The following is a 19,192-nucleotide window of genomic DNA, read 5'->3' as shown; positions in this document are numbered from 1 at the left end:
AATGCAAATATAATTTTTGCAACAAATACAGGCTTTTTCATATTAACAGTCTTCAGGAAATAAGTTCATCTGGTTAGTGGCTGTCTGCAGTATTTTTAGGCTAACCCACAAAGCTTCACTGACCTTTTGAACCAGGGGTAAGATATTGCATAAATAAAGGGATTGATGCATGAATTTCGTGTAAACCAAACAGAGTAAAGCAGAGAGGATCACAGATAACTTCTGAAATAGTTTCATATTAAGCATACTCATATACCAGGGAACCCAGCAAATGAAATACGCAAAGACGTATGCAAAGACATTATGCTCAATGTTTTTGTTGCTTTCACCACCGGAATGATTTGGGATTTTTCTGGTTAGTGGCTGTCTGCAGTATTTTTAGGCTAACCACAAAGCTTCACTGACCTTTTGAACCAGGGGTAAGATATTGCATAAATAAAGGGATTGATGCATGAATTTCGTGTAAACCAAACAGAGTAAAGCAGAGAGGATCACAGATAACTTCTGAAATTGTTTCATATTAAGCATACTCATATACCAGGGAACCCAGCAAATGAAATACGCAAAGACATATGCAAAGACATTAGGCTCAATGTTTTTGTTGCTTTCACCACCGGAATGATTTGGGATTTTCCTGAGATGCCCTTTTCTTTGAAGTGTTGGAAATGGCTTTAGCTTGTCTCAAGGCCACAGTGAGAATTACATACAAAATTAACATTATTATACATAGAGCAATGAAGCTCACTATCAAGTCGGCTGGACCCCAGGCATTGCTGACAGCCACTGCACATTCCCTTAGAAAGATCACAATTGTTCCTGTCAGGTTTGAATTTCCCATCTGTACTAGATTATGGACACAGACCATCCTAAACGTATGCACATCAGTGTTTTTCTAATTGTCATTTTTGACATATACATGAGTGGCTCACAAACAGCAAAATAACAATCAATAGCTACAAGCATGACATTAATGAGTGACACAGACCCAAGAACAGACAATCACATGAAAGATAGGACAGTGCAACTTTTCCATATAAAAACAGGAGTTAATGCTTCTAATGCTTTCAACCGGCATCACACAGATTCCCACCAAGAAGTCAGAAAGGGCCAGTGAGAGGATGAGGAGGTTGGTATGTGAAGCTGCTTGAAAATCGTTATAGAGATGATGACAGTATAGATTTCCACACACCATCAGCACAGAGATTGCAGATATGTACAAGGACAAGAATACATTGACATAATTCAAATGAAAGTCAAGTGAACAGCTTGTATTCCAGTGGGGAAGGCAGTGATATTCAAGAAATTCCATAGAGAAAGTCTTCACTGCTTTAAAGCTCAAGGCCCATTTTTATGATATTACTGCAGATCCAGAATCCTAAAGCAGAACCTCACTGCCAGTTTGTTTATATAAAGGCAAATGACAGGTGTTGTTTATGGGAGTGGCCGAGAATTACATAAGCATCAGCTACAGTCATAAACAATATTTACGGATGTTTACGAGAATTTAATTTTGTTAATGAGCATGTTATCCCCCATCCTACTTTACTCAAGTATACAATCAGTAATAAAATAAACAAATTATGAGCAATAGGACAAATAAACACAATACAACAGAGACAAGTTAAATAGTGCTTTAAGTTTTTTCAGGTAGGCCTAGTATTCAAGAAATGCTACAGAAGTCAAATCAAGACATCAAATATTAAAATAAAAAATGTAGGCAACACTGTTTGCATTGAATAGGCTACAAATGTTATTCTGTAAAGAGCAGTGAGTGATTTTCTCTTTTCTTTTGTTTGATATACTTTAAATGACACAGACAGCAGCAGGTATGTCACTTTAAGACCTAACCCAGCAGGCACAGTTCCAATATATTTATACACATTCGATCTTCTCCTATCTTTTTACAGATTGTGTTTGTGCAAATACATAAACACAGAGTAGTTTCTAATTTCCTCATATTTCATCCTCTCTCTAACTCATTGATAAGCAGGCCTGTGCTATGCTGTTACATTTACATACAAAAATCTTTAAATTGAAACTTCATCATCATATCGACAAATCCTACTCTGCGCCTCCCAGAAGTGCTCTCATGCCCAACACTTTGAATTTGAAAACCCCTGATCTAAACAGGTTTCTCAAATGCTCTGCCTGCAATTTGTCGGCTGAACAGGGAATCTTGGGATAGTTTGGACTGTGAATGATCCATCTGTTATATACTTTGTGTTCCGAGAAACAAAGGATGCATTTCAAGGCCGCATTTGAAGGAGCCTTTCAAATTGCCCTTAGTTATGCCACTGTGGCACATTCAGTCTATGAATGCAACCTTTGAAGGAGGGAGCCTCTGAATTGGGAAACAGCTTTTAAGTTGTGATGAAATTTTATCCAACTTTCGTTATTGCCAATGCCATGTCACAATAACGTACACTCTCAGAAATAAAGGTTTTTCACAAGGTACACTTTTGTACCTTTTAGGTACTAATGTGTACACTTTCAGTACTAATATGTACCTTTAAGGTACCAATATGGACCCTTTAGGTATACCTTTTGAAAAGGTACCACCCCAGTGGGAGCTTTTTTCTGAGAGTGTATGCTATTAAAATAAGAGATCAAGGAGACACCACCAGCAAGCTGCTGCATTGCCTAAAAGCACCTGCACAAGCCCTTACAACAACAACATGCACTTTATTTTTATTATAAAACCTTTAATTCCCTTCATACATCTGTGTTGTTCATGAAGCGTAACGTCTATTTTCATGTAATCCTAACCTTATATTGTGTCATGTTTATCAAAAAAGTGATATTGTTATATAGGAATTAAAATAATGTAAGATTCATTTAGGATTTTCCTATCATGCAATATGGTTACATAACTGCAATTTTGAAAATTCTTTACTAAATGCACAAAAGGAACTCAGGGAAAACATTTTGTTTACTTTTTCCCCATTTTAATCACAGAATACAATGATGTTCGCTGAGGGAAAAAAACAAAGAACATGATCACAACAGAATTTTTGCAATGGTTTGATTTCATTCTCAAAAAAAAAGTATTTCTAAATTTGCTTCTGTAAATATGTATTCTGTTCCCTTTCCTTTAGCAAACACTGTAGACCTGTTTAATTCCCTTGTGCAAAATACATAGATCTAACCCACTAAGATGAACTGCTTTTGTTTGGTGTTGTCAAAAACTTGATTTGTAACCCTGACTTGTGATATAGGCCACTAGTTGGACTGACTGACACATCTTTGCCAGTTTATAGATTTATGGGAAGTTAATATATAGGAAAAAACAAATATATGAAACAAAAATACATGAAAAATACATGGTTCATCATTTGTGCTCAGCTTTCCAATGAACTGTGGTCAGAGCATCATTTCAGTAAGAAAGCATGCAGTGCTAAGTGAAAAAACAAAAAATGTTGCATCAGATCAAAATCACATGAAAAAGAGCTAAATTCAAACAGTGAACACACTGATGTCAGAAGAGTTTGGTTCAAATATTTTCAGTGTTATAATGACAGAAAGGTTTTTCTTAAACCATGGGTAGAAAAGGCCATATATGATGTGGTTTATGGTTGAGTTAATGTAGCCTAACCAGACAAATGCTTCAAAGAGAGCAAAAGGAGTAGAAAAGTTGATGTAGGGATCCATAGAGTTAATAAAAAATGGCAGCCAGCAAATAATAAAAGCACCCATGACCACACCGAGAGATTTTGCTGCTTTGCATTCAGACTGTCGAGAGCTTTTAAACGTGCTCACATTTTCATGCTGGTTTGCCTCACCGATTGTTCTAATGTGCTGTTTTGCAACTACAAATATTCTTGCATACAGTCCAATCATGACAGAACAAGGCAAGAAAAAGGTTAAGTAATGTGTCTAAAACTGACCACAATGCATTGAAAAGCAAAGTACAACTTCCCATACAGTATATTGATTCAATATATTCCTCCAGTCCTTCCACATTTGCTTTTGAGTACACTAAGCCATAAGAATACAATGCAGCCATGCTCCAACTTACCATCACCATGACCCATGCGACAGGTATGGTTATTCTTGTAGGATACAGAAGCGAACAGAACTTTCAAATACCTTTTAAATGGAACTAATGGTACATTTTTTTTATGTATTAGTATGTACCTTTAAGACGAGGGTGTCAAATTCAGTTCCTGGAAGGCCACTGTCCTGCAGAGTTTTGCCAACCCTAATCAAAACACACCTGAACCAGCTAATCAAGGGCTGTATCCAAAACCGCATACTTCCCAACTATGAAAAACAGTATGTGACAAAAGAAGTGTCACATTCATACTACACACATTCATACTATATAGAACGTATTCTTTTTTGCAGTTGTGAAGTATTTAGATATTCAAAAAAGTACCTACTCAAGAGATTATGTGATTTTGGATACAGCCAAGGTTCTCGCGATTACTAGAAACTTCCAGGTGTTTTGGAGCTGGTTAGAGCTACACTCTGCAGGACAATGGCCCTCCAGGCAGGGGCGGAGCCAGGGGGTGGCCAGGGATGGCCACCACTGACCTAAGGTTGGCCACCCCACTCAAAACTGCAGTTTTTGTCCCTTTTTTTCTTGACAAGAAATGCATTTATTAAGGGCACAAAATGTAAGAAAACATGGAAACACCAAAGACGCTTTAATATGTTGTGCGTTTTAATAGACCGGTGACGACCGCGCAGAGTAGCATAATAACAGAACTTTCAAATGTATCTAGTATGATAAAACAGCGCTGCTTTTTCCCCCCACATACACACGACCGGAAGGAGTGGAAGCGGTTGACTGTGGCATATTAAAAGCTCCGCTGCATTCGAGCCGTGTGTCACGCTCGTTCAGCAGCCGCGTTTCGCTTCGACGGCTTTCAGCCTCACCCTGCTTCATTCTACTACGTTAATAAATCATTAGCTTATCCATGAACATGATTTCTGCCGGAGTCCCGTCGGATTGCATCGGCTGTGGGGATGAAGACGACAACTCCCATGATTCCACATTCAGTCATGGCGTCATCAAACTACGCCTTTGTCTATTTGTTTATTTTGAATACGTGCCCTCTAGTGGCGAAAATTATATATTGTGCCTTTAAGGCTTGGAACCACCGTATCTCTTTATGACCACATCAAACGGGAGACTTTTCAGACGCGTACTTCAACTTCGCCTCAGCACCAGGCGCAAGTCAAACGAGCGCAAAAATTAAGGAACGTGCCAAATGAGCTTCAGTAGAACAACAGTGAATTGCGGTCTGGTGAGATGTTATTAGGCTATATGTCAGTAAAACAAACTGTCCTGTCCTGACAGCTGTTTTACCGTGCTCACGGCGCACACTCTTCAACTTTACGCGAATATAAGGCGCACGCTCTATATTGGTTCATCATAAATAAAGCTAACAAGAAACTATGAACATGCAATGTAGTTTTGTCGTCAGTTAAGCCATGAAATGACCAAAAAGGCGATTAGTGGATTCATGTATGTATAGCATCACATTAAAGAACGTCTCTCAAATGCATGTAGCCTACTAAAATATTGTGCAATTCGAGATCACAATTATAAGGCGCAAGCTGATGTTTTTTTTGTAATTTAATGCACAAGTAAATATGAACACAGTGCTCTTAATAGAAAATATATTTTTTTTTTACAAATGAAAATGAAACCATTTAAATGCATAAAATAACTCATTTTACATTCTGGCATTTATGTGCTGTTGACTTCCGGCCTTTTTTTTCTTTTTCTTTTTCTTTTTTTTTATTAACCAATTCTTATCAATATCTGCATGTCTCATCAATGAGTATTCAATGATAGAGAACAAGCTTTTGGGTGTTTTGAGAACCAGAACCAAGCTGACTGAGCAATAAAGCTATAGTGAGCCCCTTTATTAAAATACCTGGAGGTGGGGAGTAATACACACATTGTTATATTCACTCAGCATTACTTGATCTAATTCACAAATATCTCAATTACAATTTAGTAGAAATTAATTGTATTCAGTTGTGTCTTAGGCACTAAAACAGTCCAATACTTTATAGTCAATCACATTTTTATATTGAAATAATGAAGATTTCTGTGCCACCCCAGACTGGTTGCTGGCCCCTCCCTGACCACTGGCTCCGCCATTGCCTCCAGGACTGGAGTTTGACACATGTGCTTTAAGGTACTAATGTACCATTTACGGGTAAATCAGATATAAATATGTACCTTTGGGCTTTTGTAGTTTAGGGTACTGCCCAGTGACAGCTTGTACTTTTTTTCTGAGAGTGTACTGGTTTGTCCAAAACAAATTTGGTTGAGTATAAATGAAAGCTATGCAATTTTAGCTGAAATAAATCCTATGAATCAAAATGCAGCACCATGGATCATAACATCTAATGCCATTTTAACTGCACAGAAAGACAAAAAAGCAAACAAGCTTTACATGTTACATTAGGGGTGGGAAACGTTGGTCCTGGAGAGCCACAGTACAGAAGAGTTTTGCTCCAACCTTGAACTCACCTGCCTGTAGCTTTCTAATAAACCCTAGACCTTGATTAACTGGTTCAGGTGTGTTTGAGGTTAGGGTTGAAGCAAAACTCTGCATGACTGTGGCTCTCCAAGACCAACGTTGGCCACCCCTGTGCTACATACTGTAAATATATAAAAAAAAGTAACCTTCAGTCTTATTTTTGCCCTGAACATTAAAGATGTCTTGGGCCCAATTCATAAACCTCCCCTTTAAAACAACAACCAAAAACAATATACACATTTAATTTTCTCCACTTTATCAAGGTAACAGTGTATGTGTAAACTACAATTTACATCTTCAGCCTTATAATCTAATTAAAAAATCTGTGGAACTGAACACATGAGCAAAGATGGCAGCAAGAAGATCATGTATTTCAAAGCAAATACCACTGAGAGGAACAAAAACACAAAGGGATGACTTTCTTCTGGACGGCTTTTAAAGACCTTCTTTGGCTGGAAAGAAATAATGTATAAAACCTATAAGAAATATACCCTAAGCTTCAGCATACCGCTTTTGTACACTAAAAACTGAATAAAATATACATTTTAAAAATGTTTGAATCATCAAATCAGAATTCAAGTTTTTCCATCATTCACATGCAATGTGTATTTAACATCAGAAGTGTGCCAGAGATCTGATTTTAGATCACCATTTAATTTTGCACAGATTAAGCATCTGATTTTACACTTTTTTTTTATTTATGTGATTTGCAAAGGTTACAAAGTATCAATGTGCTGCACATATGAAAATGGAATCAAACAGTGAAGACACTTATATCAGATGAGTTTGGTTCAAATATTCTCATTGTTATAATGAGAGAAAGAGATTTTCTAAACCATGGGTAGAAAAGGCCATATATTATGGGGTTTATGGTTGAGTTAATGTAGCCTAACCAGCCAAATGTGTCAAAGAGAACAAAAGGAGTGGAAAAGTTGATATAAGGATCCATCAAAGAGTTAATAAAAAATGGCAACCAGCAAATAATAAAAGCACCCACGACCACACCGAGAGTTTTTGCTGCTTTGCGTTCAGACCGTCGAGAGGTTTTAAACATATTCTCATTTTCATGCTGGTTTGCCTCACCGATTGTTCTAATGTGCTTTTTTGCAACTACAAATATTCTTGCATAGAGTCCAATCATGACAGAACAAGGCAAGAAAAAGGTTAGTAATGTGTCTAAAACGGACCACAATGCATTGAAAAGCAAAGTACAACTTCCCATACAGTATATTGAATCACTGTATTCTTCCAGTCCTTCTACATTAGCTTTTGAATACACTAAGCCATAAGAATATAATGCAGCCATGCTCCAACTTATCATCACCATGACCCATGCGACAGGTATGGTTATTCTTGTAGGATACTGAAGCGGATAACAAACAGGGTTCCAAAACGCTATAAATCCATTTTGATTAATTTGAGTAAAAATGTGGTTTCTTTACCAAGAAAGTGGCAAGATGAATATTTGTACTATTTTCGGTTTCAAAATTTCACATAGCATCTTTATGTCACGCGGTCATGGTTGTAGAAAAGGCGCACGAAGAGCTGGACGAGGCGACTTAGAATTTATATTGACTTCTTCCACCTTGAAGTCGGAATCGTTTAAATAGAGGATGAGATTAATCAGCTCGATCAGGGGAAAGTCACACATGGGGAGATCGCAGCGGATTATATCATCGTCCAGCCCCAGCTTGAAACACGCAGCAAGTGAAGATTCGTGCCAGCTCACCTCGTTGGGAAGCGCGAGGAATTCCTCCACATATCTCTCCAACGTCTAATTTCACATAGCATCTTTATGTCACGCGGTCATGGTTGTAGAAAAGGCGCACGAAGAAGGAGTAGAAGTAAAGGAGTCTTTAATAAACATCAACACACTTAGACCGTTGAAAATAACATTAATCCAGCACAAAGACTCGACAGAAACTGAGGGCTTATAAGGACAGGCAAACTAAGGAGCAAACGAGATGAATAATGCAACACAGGTGATTTGAATAAATGATGATTAACTAAATGAGAACAGGAGCTGAACCAAATAAGGGCAGACGGGAACTAAACATTATTCATTTTTTTAGGGCTGCACGATAAATCACATGCGATTGTCATGCGCATCTCGTCAGTAAAGCCGGTTCTGTGATTAGTAGTAAATCTCCATCACGTGCCTTCAGATGGAGTTGCATTTAATACACAGAGCCTTAGATCACATTTATGGACTTTTTTGTTGTGTTTTCTCTCCTCGTGTTCCTTGACCTAGTTTCTGTTTCCCCTTGATTATGTTAGTCAGTTCACCTGTGTCTAGTTAATTTACTCATTAATCCCTCATTGGTCTATCTACTTATAATCTGTTCAGTTTGTTTTTGTCCGGTCTCGTCAACGTCTACATGTGTTTCAAGCCTTCCTTTTGTGTGTAGATATACTACCTGTGGATTTATTAAAGATTGTTAACCTTCTTCTTCATCTTCGTGCGTGTTCATCAACACAGTACCGTGACAGAAGACCGGACTTACCAAAAGTAATAGCGGCGTGTTTCCGCCGTGTTTGTTTTTTCATTTTTGAAAGTTTTTCTTTTATTTATGGACGATCCTGCCATCCTTGTCATCCTGCTGGAACAGGGGTATCGCTCTCTCAAGGACCACATGAGAGACTTTGTGGACCTTGCCAACTTAACACACTACCCAGACAGCTGCCTCACCATGTTCTACCGTGTTGGCTTAAATACCGCCACACGAGCGCAGTTGTCCGGGGATGGTCCTTGAGAGAGCCTCGCCACCTTTGTAGAGTGGTTGCTGGTGAGTAACAATTCGCCGCTGACTGCATTCTATGCTGATTAGGGACTCGCCAGCCCAACTCCGGAGTTTCCCCTTGATTATGTTAGTCAGTTCACCTGTGTCTAGTTAATTTACTCATTAATCCCTCATTGGTCTATCTACTTATAATCTGTTCAGTTTGTTTTTGTCCGGTCTCATCAACGTCTACATGTGTTTCAAGCCTTCCTTTTGTGTGTAGATATACTACCTGTGGATTTATTAAAGATTGTTAACCTTCTTCTTCATCTTCGTGCGTGTTCATCAACACAGTACCGTGACAGAAGACCGGACTTACCAAAAGTAATAGCGGCGTGTTTCCGCCGTGTTTGTTTTTTCATTTTTGAAAGTTTTTCTTTTATTTATGGACGATCCTGCCATCCTTGTCATCCTGCTGGAACAGGGGTATCGCTCTCTCAAGGACCACATGAGAGACTTTGTGGACCTTGCCAACTTAACACACTACCCAGACAGCTGCCTCACCATGTTCTACCGTGTTGGCTTAAATACCGCCACACGAGCGCAGTTGTTCGGGGATGGTCCTTGAGAGAGCCTCGCCACCTTTGTAGAATGGTTGCTGGTGAGTAACAATTCGCCGCTGATTAGGGACTCGCCAGCCCAACTCCAGACCCAGAGCCCAGCCTACCATCATCCCGCTGTGCGGAGCATCAGTCAGAGCCCACCGCAGACGGAGAGCCAAAGCCCGCCGCGACCGACGAGCCATTGCCAGAAAGAGCAACAGTGCTGTGGATTGCCCCTGAGCCAGAGCCTAACTGACCGTCTGACCAGGTGCGAGACCGGCAACGACGCACGCTACGATGGATGAAACAGTGGAGAATGGGGGTGCGGAGGAAAGCCCCGCCAACTGCAACACTGCTGAGGGTGAGTTGAGCCAGGACTCTGAGGACTTAATTGACTTTGATATTGAGATGCCCTGTCTTCCTTCATCAACAGGACTCTCTTCCTGTCCTGATATGGCCATGGAGGCCGTGAACGAACTGTCTGTATATGTTGAACAGTCTGTCTGCTTGAAATTATCTGTCTGCCCTGATCTGTCTGTCAGACCTGAAACAACTATGGAGGTCGTTCCCCAGTCCGTGGCACTCCCGGTAATGGGTGTGGCCATTTGGTGTGTGTGGGCCACACACACACCGCCATTACTCCTCCTATGTGTCCGCTGGTTCCGTCCAGCTCTCCTGCTCCTCCTGAGCTCCCTGTGACAATTATGTGACCATCCAGCCTCCCTTTCCCCCCTTATCGTCACTTCATCCCTCAGATCTTTGAAATTTCTCAGAATTTGAAATCTGAGACTTTGTTTCATATCAAAAGTATCAACGCACAAAGCTTAGCCTATTGCGATTTTAGTGGATGGGAGGAGCAACATATGTACGGTTCATTCATCAACTGAAAACAGAATCGATTGGGATTTAAGTATCGATATTGGTTCATAAAAATGAGAATCTATTAAAATCGAGAAATCAATTTAGTTTTACAAAGCCCTAGCATATTTTGTTGTTTTTAGTGGTCTCCACTGTCAGTGCGGAGTGTGGTGTTAAACATGAAAAGTGATGCAGTCTCTGTTCATCTGTTCTCTTCATAAATAAATAAATGCATAAGCCTATATGCTCGTCCTGTAGGTTCATTATTAAGAATGAAAATGTGAACAAAAATACAAGCAATTAAATGTGTTATTATAATTAAAATATAAAAATTAAAATGACGGGTTATAATAGATTATGACGGAATTTTTACGACCCTGTCCGTCAAAATGACGGACAATGTTAAAGTCTAACGCAACCTCTGGTGTGGATATACTACCTGTGGATTTATTAAAGATTGTTAACCTCCTTCTTTGTCTTTGTGCATGTTCATCAACACAGTACTGTGACAGATTTGTTTTTTAAACGAAATATAAATGGTGGCTTTCTTAAGAGCTTGTTTTCATGACACATTTATTTAAAGAATTAGATATATTAAATATTTAAGAACAGTTTAAAAAGTAATGAATATGTAATATAGAGCATATTATTATCAAAACACTCTCTAGATTTTTCTAGCAAACTATCAAGTTGAGGGACATTGAATGACTTTCTTGAGGTAAAGGTAATGTTACGTGACATTGTTTACAAACTTTACTGATGTCATTCCGCAGATAAAATACTGATTGTGCATGAGACACGGTACATTTCGGTAAGTTATTGTCACGTTTATGTTCTGTGTTTCTGTTCTCCCTGCCTTGACGTAGTTTTCCTGTGTTGCTTGATTAGTTCATTAGTTTCCACCTGTGTTCATTAATCATCTTATTAGTCCATCATTTGGTTTAGTATTTATAGCCCTGCCTTTCCTCAGTTTCTTTGTCCTGTCTCTGTCGTGTAAAGAGGTTGTTTTCTCCTAAGTTCCCATGAAGATTAATTAAAGACTATGTTCGTTTGACTATCGGCCTCCTTTGTACTCCTTCGAGAAGACAGGACCAACGAAAAGGATGGACTGGGCTGAGGACGTTCTTCCAAACATCCAGCAGGATGGAAGGCCTTTGGAGCGATATGTGGAGGAATTCCTGAGTGTCTTTCATCTGGTGAGCTGGAGTGATCATATGCTTAATGCGTGCTTCCGGATGGGACTGGACGATGATAATTTATTCCGATTTTTGTCTCCAGACGATTGTTATAGACCCGTAGCAGACTCTATTAATTTTGTTCTCGATTTAAATTGCTCTAATTTCTTTGTTGAAGTAAATAATGATAACTGTTCAGTCCCTATCCGGAGGGATGTTGGTACTCCAGTTCACCATAAACCAGCACCCTCCACATACCGTTCCAATGAGCCCGCTCCCTCCATTCCACCCCTGCTTTCCCGAGCCCGTCCAAGATCCATTCCAGCCCTCAGCTCAGAAAAAGAGGCATCAGCACTCCCTCTAGAGTCCACTCCAGCGTGCCTCTCAGCGCTCCTGGATATGGCGCTACCCCCAGAGTTCTTGGCTCCTATCCTCTCGCCTGAGTCCGCTCCAGAAAACTCTCCTGAGTCTCCTTCGCCTCCGCTGGTCTGTCCAGCCCTCCTTCGTCTCCTTCGCCTCCGCTGGTCCCATCCAGACCTCCTTCGTCTCCTGAGCCCCCTGTGCTAGCCGTGCCCGCCCTTCCAGAGCGCCCTCCAGAGCGCCCACCCCTCCAGAGCGCCCGCCCATCCGGAGCGCCCTCCAGCGCCCGCCCCTCCGGAGCGCCCTCAAGTGCCCGCTCCTCCACAGCGCCCCCCAGAATTCCTAATTTTCCCCAAGAAAATGTTTTGGGGGGGCATATGCCCTTGGCCGTGGTGGCCGAGCCGGCTAAGGTCACAGAGGATCCACCATGGCCTCCTGGACTCCCTGATCCGCCATGGCCTCCTAAGTCCCCTGCTCCGCCATGGCAACCTGAACTGTCTGCTCCGCCATGGCCTCCCGAGCTGCCTGCTCCGCCATGGCTTCTTAGTCTGCCTGCTCCGCCATAGCTTCCTAGTCTGCCTGCTCCACCATGGCCTCCTGAACTATCTGATCCGCCATGGCCTCCTGAACTGTCTGCTCCGCCATGGCCTCCAAGTCTGCCTGCTCCGTCATGGCTTCCTAGTCTGCCTGCTCCGCCATGGCGCCCCGGACTCCCTAATCTGCCCTGGAGGCCTTCCTTGTCTCCGCCCTGTTCCTGCCCTGCACCAGCCTCCAGGGTGCCCACCCCCCCTGCCCATTGGAACTGTTACGGTGCAAGACCCGCCTTCCGGGAGGGGGGGCGATATGTCACGTTTATGTTCTGTGTTTCTGTTCTCCCTGCCTTGACCTAGTTTTCCTGTGTTGCTTGATTAGTTCATTAGTTTCCACCTGTGTTCGTTAATCATCTTCTTAGTCCATCGTTTGGTTTAGTATTTATAGCCCTGCCTTTCCTCAGTTTCTTTGTCCTGTCCCCGTCATGTAAAGAGGTTGTTTTCTCCTACGTTCCCATGAAGATTAATTAAAGACTCTGTTCGTTTGACTATCGGCCTCCTTTGTACTCCTTCGAGCTCCTTTCCCCTGGCAACCCGTGACAGTTATACTCCATCTTTCAACATACCTTCTGATGTTCATTTATGTTTATTTTCGTGCTATTATTAGTCGCAAATAGGAAGAGATGATCGGTTCACGTGAGCCCCACACTAGCACTTAGCTTGATCTGAGGTGGATACTGCGTTGTTACACCACAATTAAAGAACACCAAAATAGTATTTATTATTTACATTTCATAATAAAATAGAATCTGAAAGCCAAGACTTTAGGTGCATCCCAAATTGCGTACTTATGCACTATTCTATGACGTTTTGTAGTATAAATAGTGCGTGTAGTGTGTTCACACTGAAAATTCCAAAAAGAAAAAGTGCATTTTAAATACCTGGATTATGCACTTACGGGGGGTGGGGGTCTAATGCTGTTTCTTACGTTCCAAGTTATTTACACTGTTAACGAGTTGGATTCTCATGCTAAACATGGCCAAAGTAAAAAAAAAAAATTGTAAAAAATTTGACATGTGACGGAATATTTCTGTGCCAAATACACTCCTTCCAGGTTCTTACAAGTTTTGGAAAGATTTTTTCAATCATGTCTCTTCATGACGTCATGAAGGGCGGAATTCCCTGTATGGGCACTTTCCCCGGAAGAGCGCGCCCGCACACACATCGACTAGAGTGAGAGTGCAAGCATGGCCGTCATCTTGCTTCATTCGGCAGTGCTGCACAGGACTTTCTCAGTGTGCTTTTGGATGTGAGGGAAAGATAACCTTGTTCAGCTTCCCACAGAACCCAATGTTACGTGAACAGTGGATGCAGTTTGTTTTTCTGGGGCAGCAACAGAGTTTCGCAAGTGTTTGTTAGTTCCCGTCATTTCGGTGACTAGTGTTTTATAAACAAGGCCCAGTTCAACGCTGGATTTTCACACAGTGAAACGGCATCAAATTTCTGTTTTGTTGGGAATCGGCGCTCAAGGGCTTGTGACTTTAGCTCCGCCCACGGCATGCTTCCAGGAGCTCAGCTGTTTTTGCAGAGAATCGTAAAGCTGTATATTTCTTTTATGAATATGATAAAACTAAAGACTTTTTGGAGATATTAAGGATGCAATACTACTCTATAGGTACTCAAGATTAGCATGAGATTGGGTGAAACTGTGTGTGTTATGTCCCCTTTAAATAACCAAAAAAAACGAAGTGTGTAACATTTGAAGTGTGGAATGTTATGTCGTAAAGGGGGAGGGACTATCAGACTCCAATTATTTATGACAAAATAACCTTATAAAATTCATACACTACATGGTTGAGTAGAGTGCATAAGTACCTAGTGTATAAGTGCACAGTGTATAGTGCGTCATTTGGGATGCAGTTCTTGTTTCATATCAGAAGTTACTGCGATTTATTGGATGGGCTGCACGCTACAATTAGCTAATGTTTAGTACAGTTTTTTTCACGCATCAACTGAAAACAGCAAACTAAGACCGATTCTCGGGATTTAAAAATCATTATCGGTTCATAAAAATCTATTAAAATGGAGAAATCTAGTTCAACACAGCCCTATTAAGAATGCTAAGGGATTCCTTGCTCATAAAGTCTTTTATAGAAATTAGGTTGAATCATACTGAATCTATAAACAACTGAATAAGTGTGCCTTAAGCTTCACACAAGCATTCCATTTTTATATGTGACTTAAAATCTGCATTTTTTAAATGTTTGGACCACAGTGTCCCAGAATTCCTTTATTTTTACACAACATAATTCAACCCATTTTTTCATAATTTGGGAGGCAATATGTGTTAAATGTTATACATAAAGCACAGTGTCCCAGAATTCCTTTATTTTTGCACAGATAAAACACACATGCAATTTACACTATTCCTTGTTTATGCGATTTGCGAATTTAGTTGTAAATGATTTCAGTAAGTATAAAAATATCAACTGTGGTCCAATGTGATGCACAGAGACTGAAATTAAATCAAACAGTGAAAACATTGATATCAGATGAGCTTGTTATGAATTTGTTACTTGTTATAATAAGAGAAAGGGTTTTCCTATACCAGAAAAAGCCATATATGATGGGGTTTATGGTTGAGTTAATGTAGCCTAACCAGACAAACACTTCAAAGAGAACAAGTGGGGTGGAAAAGTTGATGTAAGGGTCAATCAAAGAGTTAATAAAAAATGGCAACCAGCAAATAATAAAAGCACCCACGACCACACTGAGAGTTTTTGCTGCTTTGTGCTCCGATCGTCAAGAGCTTTTAAACATATTCTCATTTTTATCCTTGCAGAGTTTTCTAGCGTGCTGTTTTACAATCACAAAAATTCTTGCATACAGTCCAACCATGACGGAACAAGGCAGAAGAAAAGCTATTCATGTGTCTATTGCTCCCCACACTACATTGAAAAGCAAAGTGCAGCTTCCCTTACAGTACATTGATTCAATATATTCCTCCAGTCCTTCCACATTAGCTTCTGAAGAAGTATCTTATGCTCACCAAGGCTGCATTTATTTGATGAAAAATACAGTAAAAAGAGTAAAACTGTAAAATATTATTACAATTTAAAATCTGTTTTCTACTTGAATATATTGTAATGTATGTATAGATGTAATTTATTCCTGTGATGGAAAGCTGAATTTCCAGTATCAGTGTCACATGATCCTTCAGAAATCATTCTAATATGCTGATTTGGTGCTCAAGAAACATTTATTATTATTATTAATGTTGAAAACACTTGTGCTGCCTAATATTTTTGAGGAAACAGTGATACATTTTTACAGTTTTTTTTTGTAACATTAGAAATGTCTTTTCTGACACTTTTGATCAATTTAATGCATAACTGCTGAATAAAAATATTTGTTATTAAAATCTTACTGATTTGAATTGTATAGTGTATTTTTATCTTACAGCAAAGCTATTCACCGAAGCATTTGTGACTAGTGTATTTTATGTTTTTGTTTTATATTTGATATATTTTATTTGCTTGATTAATAAATAAACAGGTTGCAGTTGCTGAAGCACTTAATGAAGACCTTAAAAATACAAATGCAAGATTTATTAAGATGATTTACAGTCCCATAACGCATAATATCTGTAAAATTTAAAATTCATCCAAGATAGTGGATGAAGTAAGAGCAATGTCCATTACAGTTCATTCAAAACTGAAAAGTATCAATAAACATAAATGCTTTAGAATATATGCTAGGCCTAAATAAATATTGCCCTGAACATTATGTCCAATTCAACCGACAAATCTTAAATTCAACCCAAACCCACAAATCTCAAATTCAACCCAAAAATCTTCAACCCACATTTTTTATACAAAAACACAACATTTACACCATATAAACATTTTGAAGGCTTATATTTGTAGTTTGTATTGATTTTTTATTCATATTTTCTTTTCTTTTGTTTTTAATGTTTTTTTTTTTTTTTTTTTTTAAACTTCACTTAACTCAAACTTATTATTCCGTATTATCTAATTAGCACAATCAGAATGAGGCAACTCAGACGCTCTGAGGTGAATGTTTTCACTCCTGTAGGGACCAATCAGAGTCAAGTGTGATTCTTTTGGAGTTTAATGAGGACAGGTGTGAATGTGCCGATAAACAGCAGGACATATTGCAAACATGTTTATCAGATTTAATAAGTCCCTCAGCTCGCAAACATATTTAGATGGAGACATAAATCTAACCACCAGTTATTTCCACAACAGGATTTCTCTAGAGTCAGAAATTACACAGGTATGATGTTTCACTGGAGGAATCAAAAAGACATTTGATTAGGATTTTAAGCATATTCTATTGAAATATTTATATCATATTTATATCACTGACCCTGTTAGGCATTATTGGGGCAAAATTTTTAGTCGTGATGGAAATGACATCACAACTGTGCGACAGCCGTAATATGTGCTGAAAAATTTAAACTTTTTACGAAATAAATATTAAAAGTTTATATTTATCTTTCTTTAAATGTCCATAGTTCTTAAAATGCAATTATGCACACTTAATGAAGGGTTTTCTTATTTTAAAATTCAACGCCTGGGTCTGGAACAAGGGCAAAACAATAAAACATACACATAAAATACATTTAAAAGAACCAAATATAAGTAATAAATGCATGATAAAAATCAATCCAAGCAGTTGAGCTCTGCTCATTTTAATAACTATCAAATATCAAGGAACATAAAAGCACCAAGATAAAGAAAAATAGTATAACAGACTGCATTCATTGATTTATGTAACTCAGGATCAAAATAAGAGGGAAATTTCATAGGAAAAGATTACTGTTGTTGATAGATGATGGGTGTAGTGACAGTAGTGATGCAATGCAGGAGGGGTGAGGACATAAATAAGTGCTTTCTGCACGTTTGCTCTTTTGTAGACAGGTAAGGTCTTTCATGAATGTTTAATGGTATGATTTATGTTCAAGCTACAGGGCTGATAATGTTTTTGTGTAGTTATGGCTATGAAATCTAACTATTAGATTGCTGTTAAGATAATAAGAAAAGCAGTGAATTATTTGCTTATAAATAAATGTGTGTTTGTTTGTTTTGAACAGACCATGTCCAACTGGTCATGGACCTAAACAATTCAACTCAGACTAGGATTGACCGTGGGCCTGTTCTCTGTTTTGAGTCGTCCAACAACTCGTGTGAGAGATTCGTCTACCCGTCAGAGATTCAGATTTTGCTTTATTTGTTCTTCAGTGCCATTGCGCTTACCACAGTATGTGGAAACCTGCTGGTCATCGTCGCCATCATTCATTTCAAGCAGCTGCACACGCCAACAAACTACCTCATCCTGTCTCTGGCCCTGGCCGATCTGCTCATCTGAGGTTTTGTGATGCCTCCCAGCATGCTGTGCTCTGTTGAGACTTGCTGGTACTTGGGAGACGTGTTCTGTAAAATACACAGCAGTGTTGATATTATGTTATGCATCACATCCCTTTTGCACATATCTTTCATCTCAATCGATCGCTATTATGCCGTATGTCATCCGCACCTCCCATTTTCCTCATTATGATTTCCCAAAGCTGGGGTCTGGCTGCCTTTGTTGGATTTGCTATGGTGTTTCTACAACTCAACATTTTGGGTGATGAGGAGTTTTATTTCGATAAGGTAAACTGTAAAGGAGCCTGTATCATCTTTCAAATCGCAGCAGCCAGCACCATTTCCTCATTTCTTGCTTTTGGCCTTCCCGCAATAATTGCTGTCAGCATTTATCTAAAAATTCTCCTTGTTGCACGAAAACAATCAAAATCGATACAGCATTCAGCATTTCTCAGCAGACTTCCTGCACCTGAGCCCTCAGTTTTCACAGGGGACCCACTTAAGTTCTTAGAGTGGAGAACAAGTTTCAAGGCATTAATAGAGCGGCGATGCACAAATCCAGCTGATAAGTTGTTCTACCAACAAAAATATGTCAACGGTGAGGCACAGTCTGTATTGGAAGGAAGCTTCTACAGAAAGGGCGATGAAGCCTATGATCAAGCATGGGAAGCACTGAATACTCGGTATGGCCATCCATTTGTAATCCAGCGTGCGCTCAGAGAAAAACTGAATAACTGGTGTTACAGCCGGCTCTTAGGCTGCAACAAAGAGGAGTCCAGACGCAACAATACTTAACAAAACATTTATTTTAACACAACAAAAAATAACATAAATGTAGCATAAATGAAGGAAACGAGCCAGGGTCGGCCGGGACACGCAGCACAACACGGACCGTCGAGCTCCACGCAGGAGACAATCTCCCAAACTACACCCTCCGCACCAACATGCCAGGCACTCTTAAACTCTGCGTCCAACAAGTGTCAGGTGTGCGAGCCCCCTCCAAGCGGCACCTAAAACACACACACCCCACAAGTGCACGCACAGCCCAAACATAGGCTCG

The 19,192-nt window shown here is 39.7% G+C and overlaps 1 protein-coding gene and 4 pseudogenes across 1 annotated transcript; 1 reads left to right on the top strand and 4 right to left on the bottom strand.

Annotated features, from left to right (window-relative positions):
* Positions 1-42: 42 nt before the first annotated feature.
* On the bottom strand, positions 43-1,309 carry LOC107742732 (trace amine-associated receptor 13c-like; annotated as a pseudogene).
* Positions 1,310-3,453: 2,144 nt separating this feature from the next.
* LOC107742724 (trace amine-associated receptor 13c-like) lies at positions 3,454-6,115 on the bottom strand (annotated as a pseudogene).
* Positions 6,116-7,254: 1,139 nt separating this feature from the next.
* On the bottom strand, positions 7,255-10,025 carry LOC107742723 (trace amine-associated receptor 13c-like). Its single transcript, XM_016555759.1, has 2 exons — positions 9,812-10,025; positions 7,255-7,895 (listed from the first exon to the last, which is right to left on the bottom strand). Exons 1-2 carry the CDS (start codon positions 10,023-10,025, stop codon positions 7,255-7,257), a joined length of 855 nt encoding a protein of 284 aa, XP_016411245.1.
* A 5,246-nt stretch (positions 10,026-15,271) lies between these two features.
* On the bottom strand, positions 15,272-15,899 carry LOC107742731 (trace amine-associated receptor 13c-like; annotated as a pseudogene).
* A 1,979-nt stretch (positions 15,900-17,878) lies between these two features.
* LOC107742722 (trace amine-associated receptor 1-like) lies at positions 17,879-18,927 on the top strand (annotated as a pseudogene).
* The last annotated feature ends 265 nt before the right edge of the window (positions 18,928-19,192 follow it).

This window comes from Sinocyclocheilus rhinocerous, unplaced genomic scaffold (assembly GCF_001515625.1).
Source record: "Sinocyclocheilus rhinocerous isolate Xijiao unplaced genomic scaffold, SAMN03320098_v1.1 scaffold1038, whole genome shotgun sequence".
Taxonomy (NCBI): domain Eukaryota; kingdom Metazoa; phylum Chordata; class Actinopteri; order Cypriniformes; family Cyprinidae; genus Sinocyclocheilus; species Sinocyclocheilus rhinocerous.
This window is presented reverse-complemented; position numbering and strand designations above follow the sequence as displayed.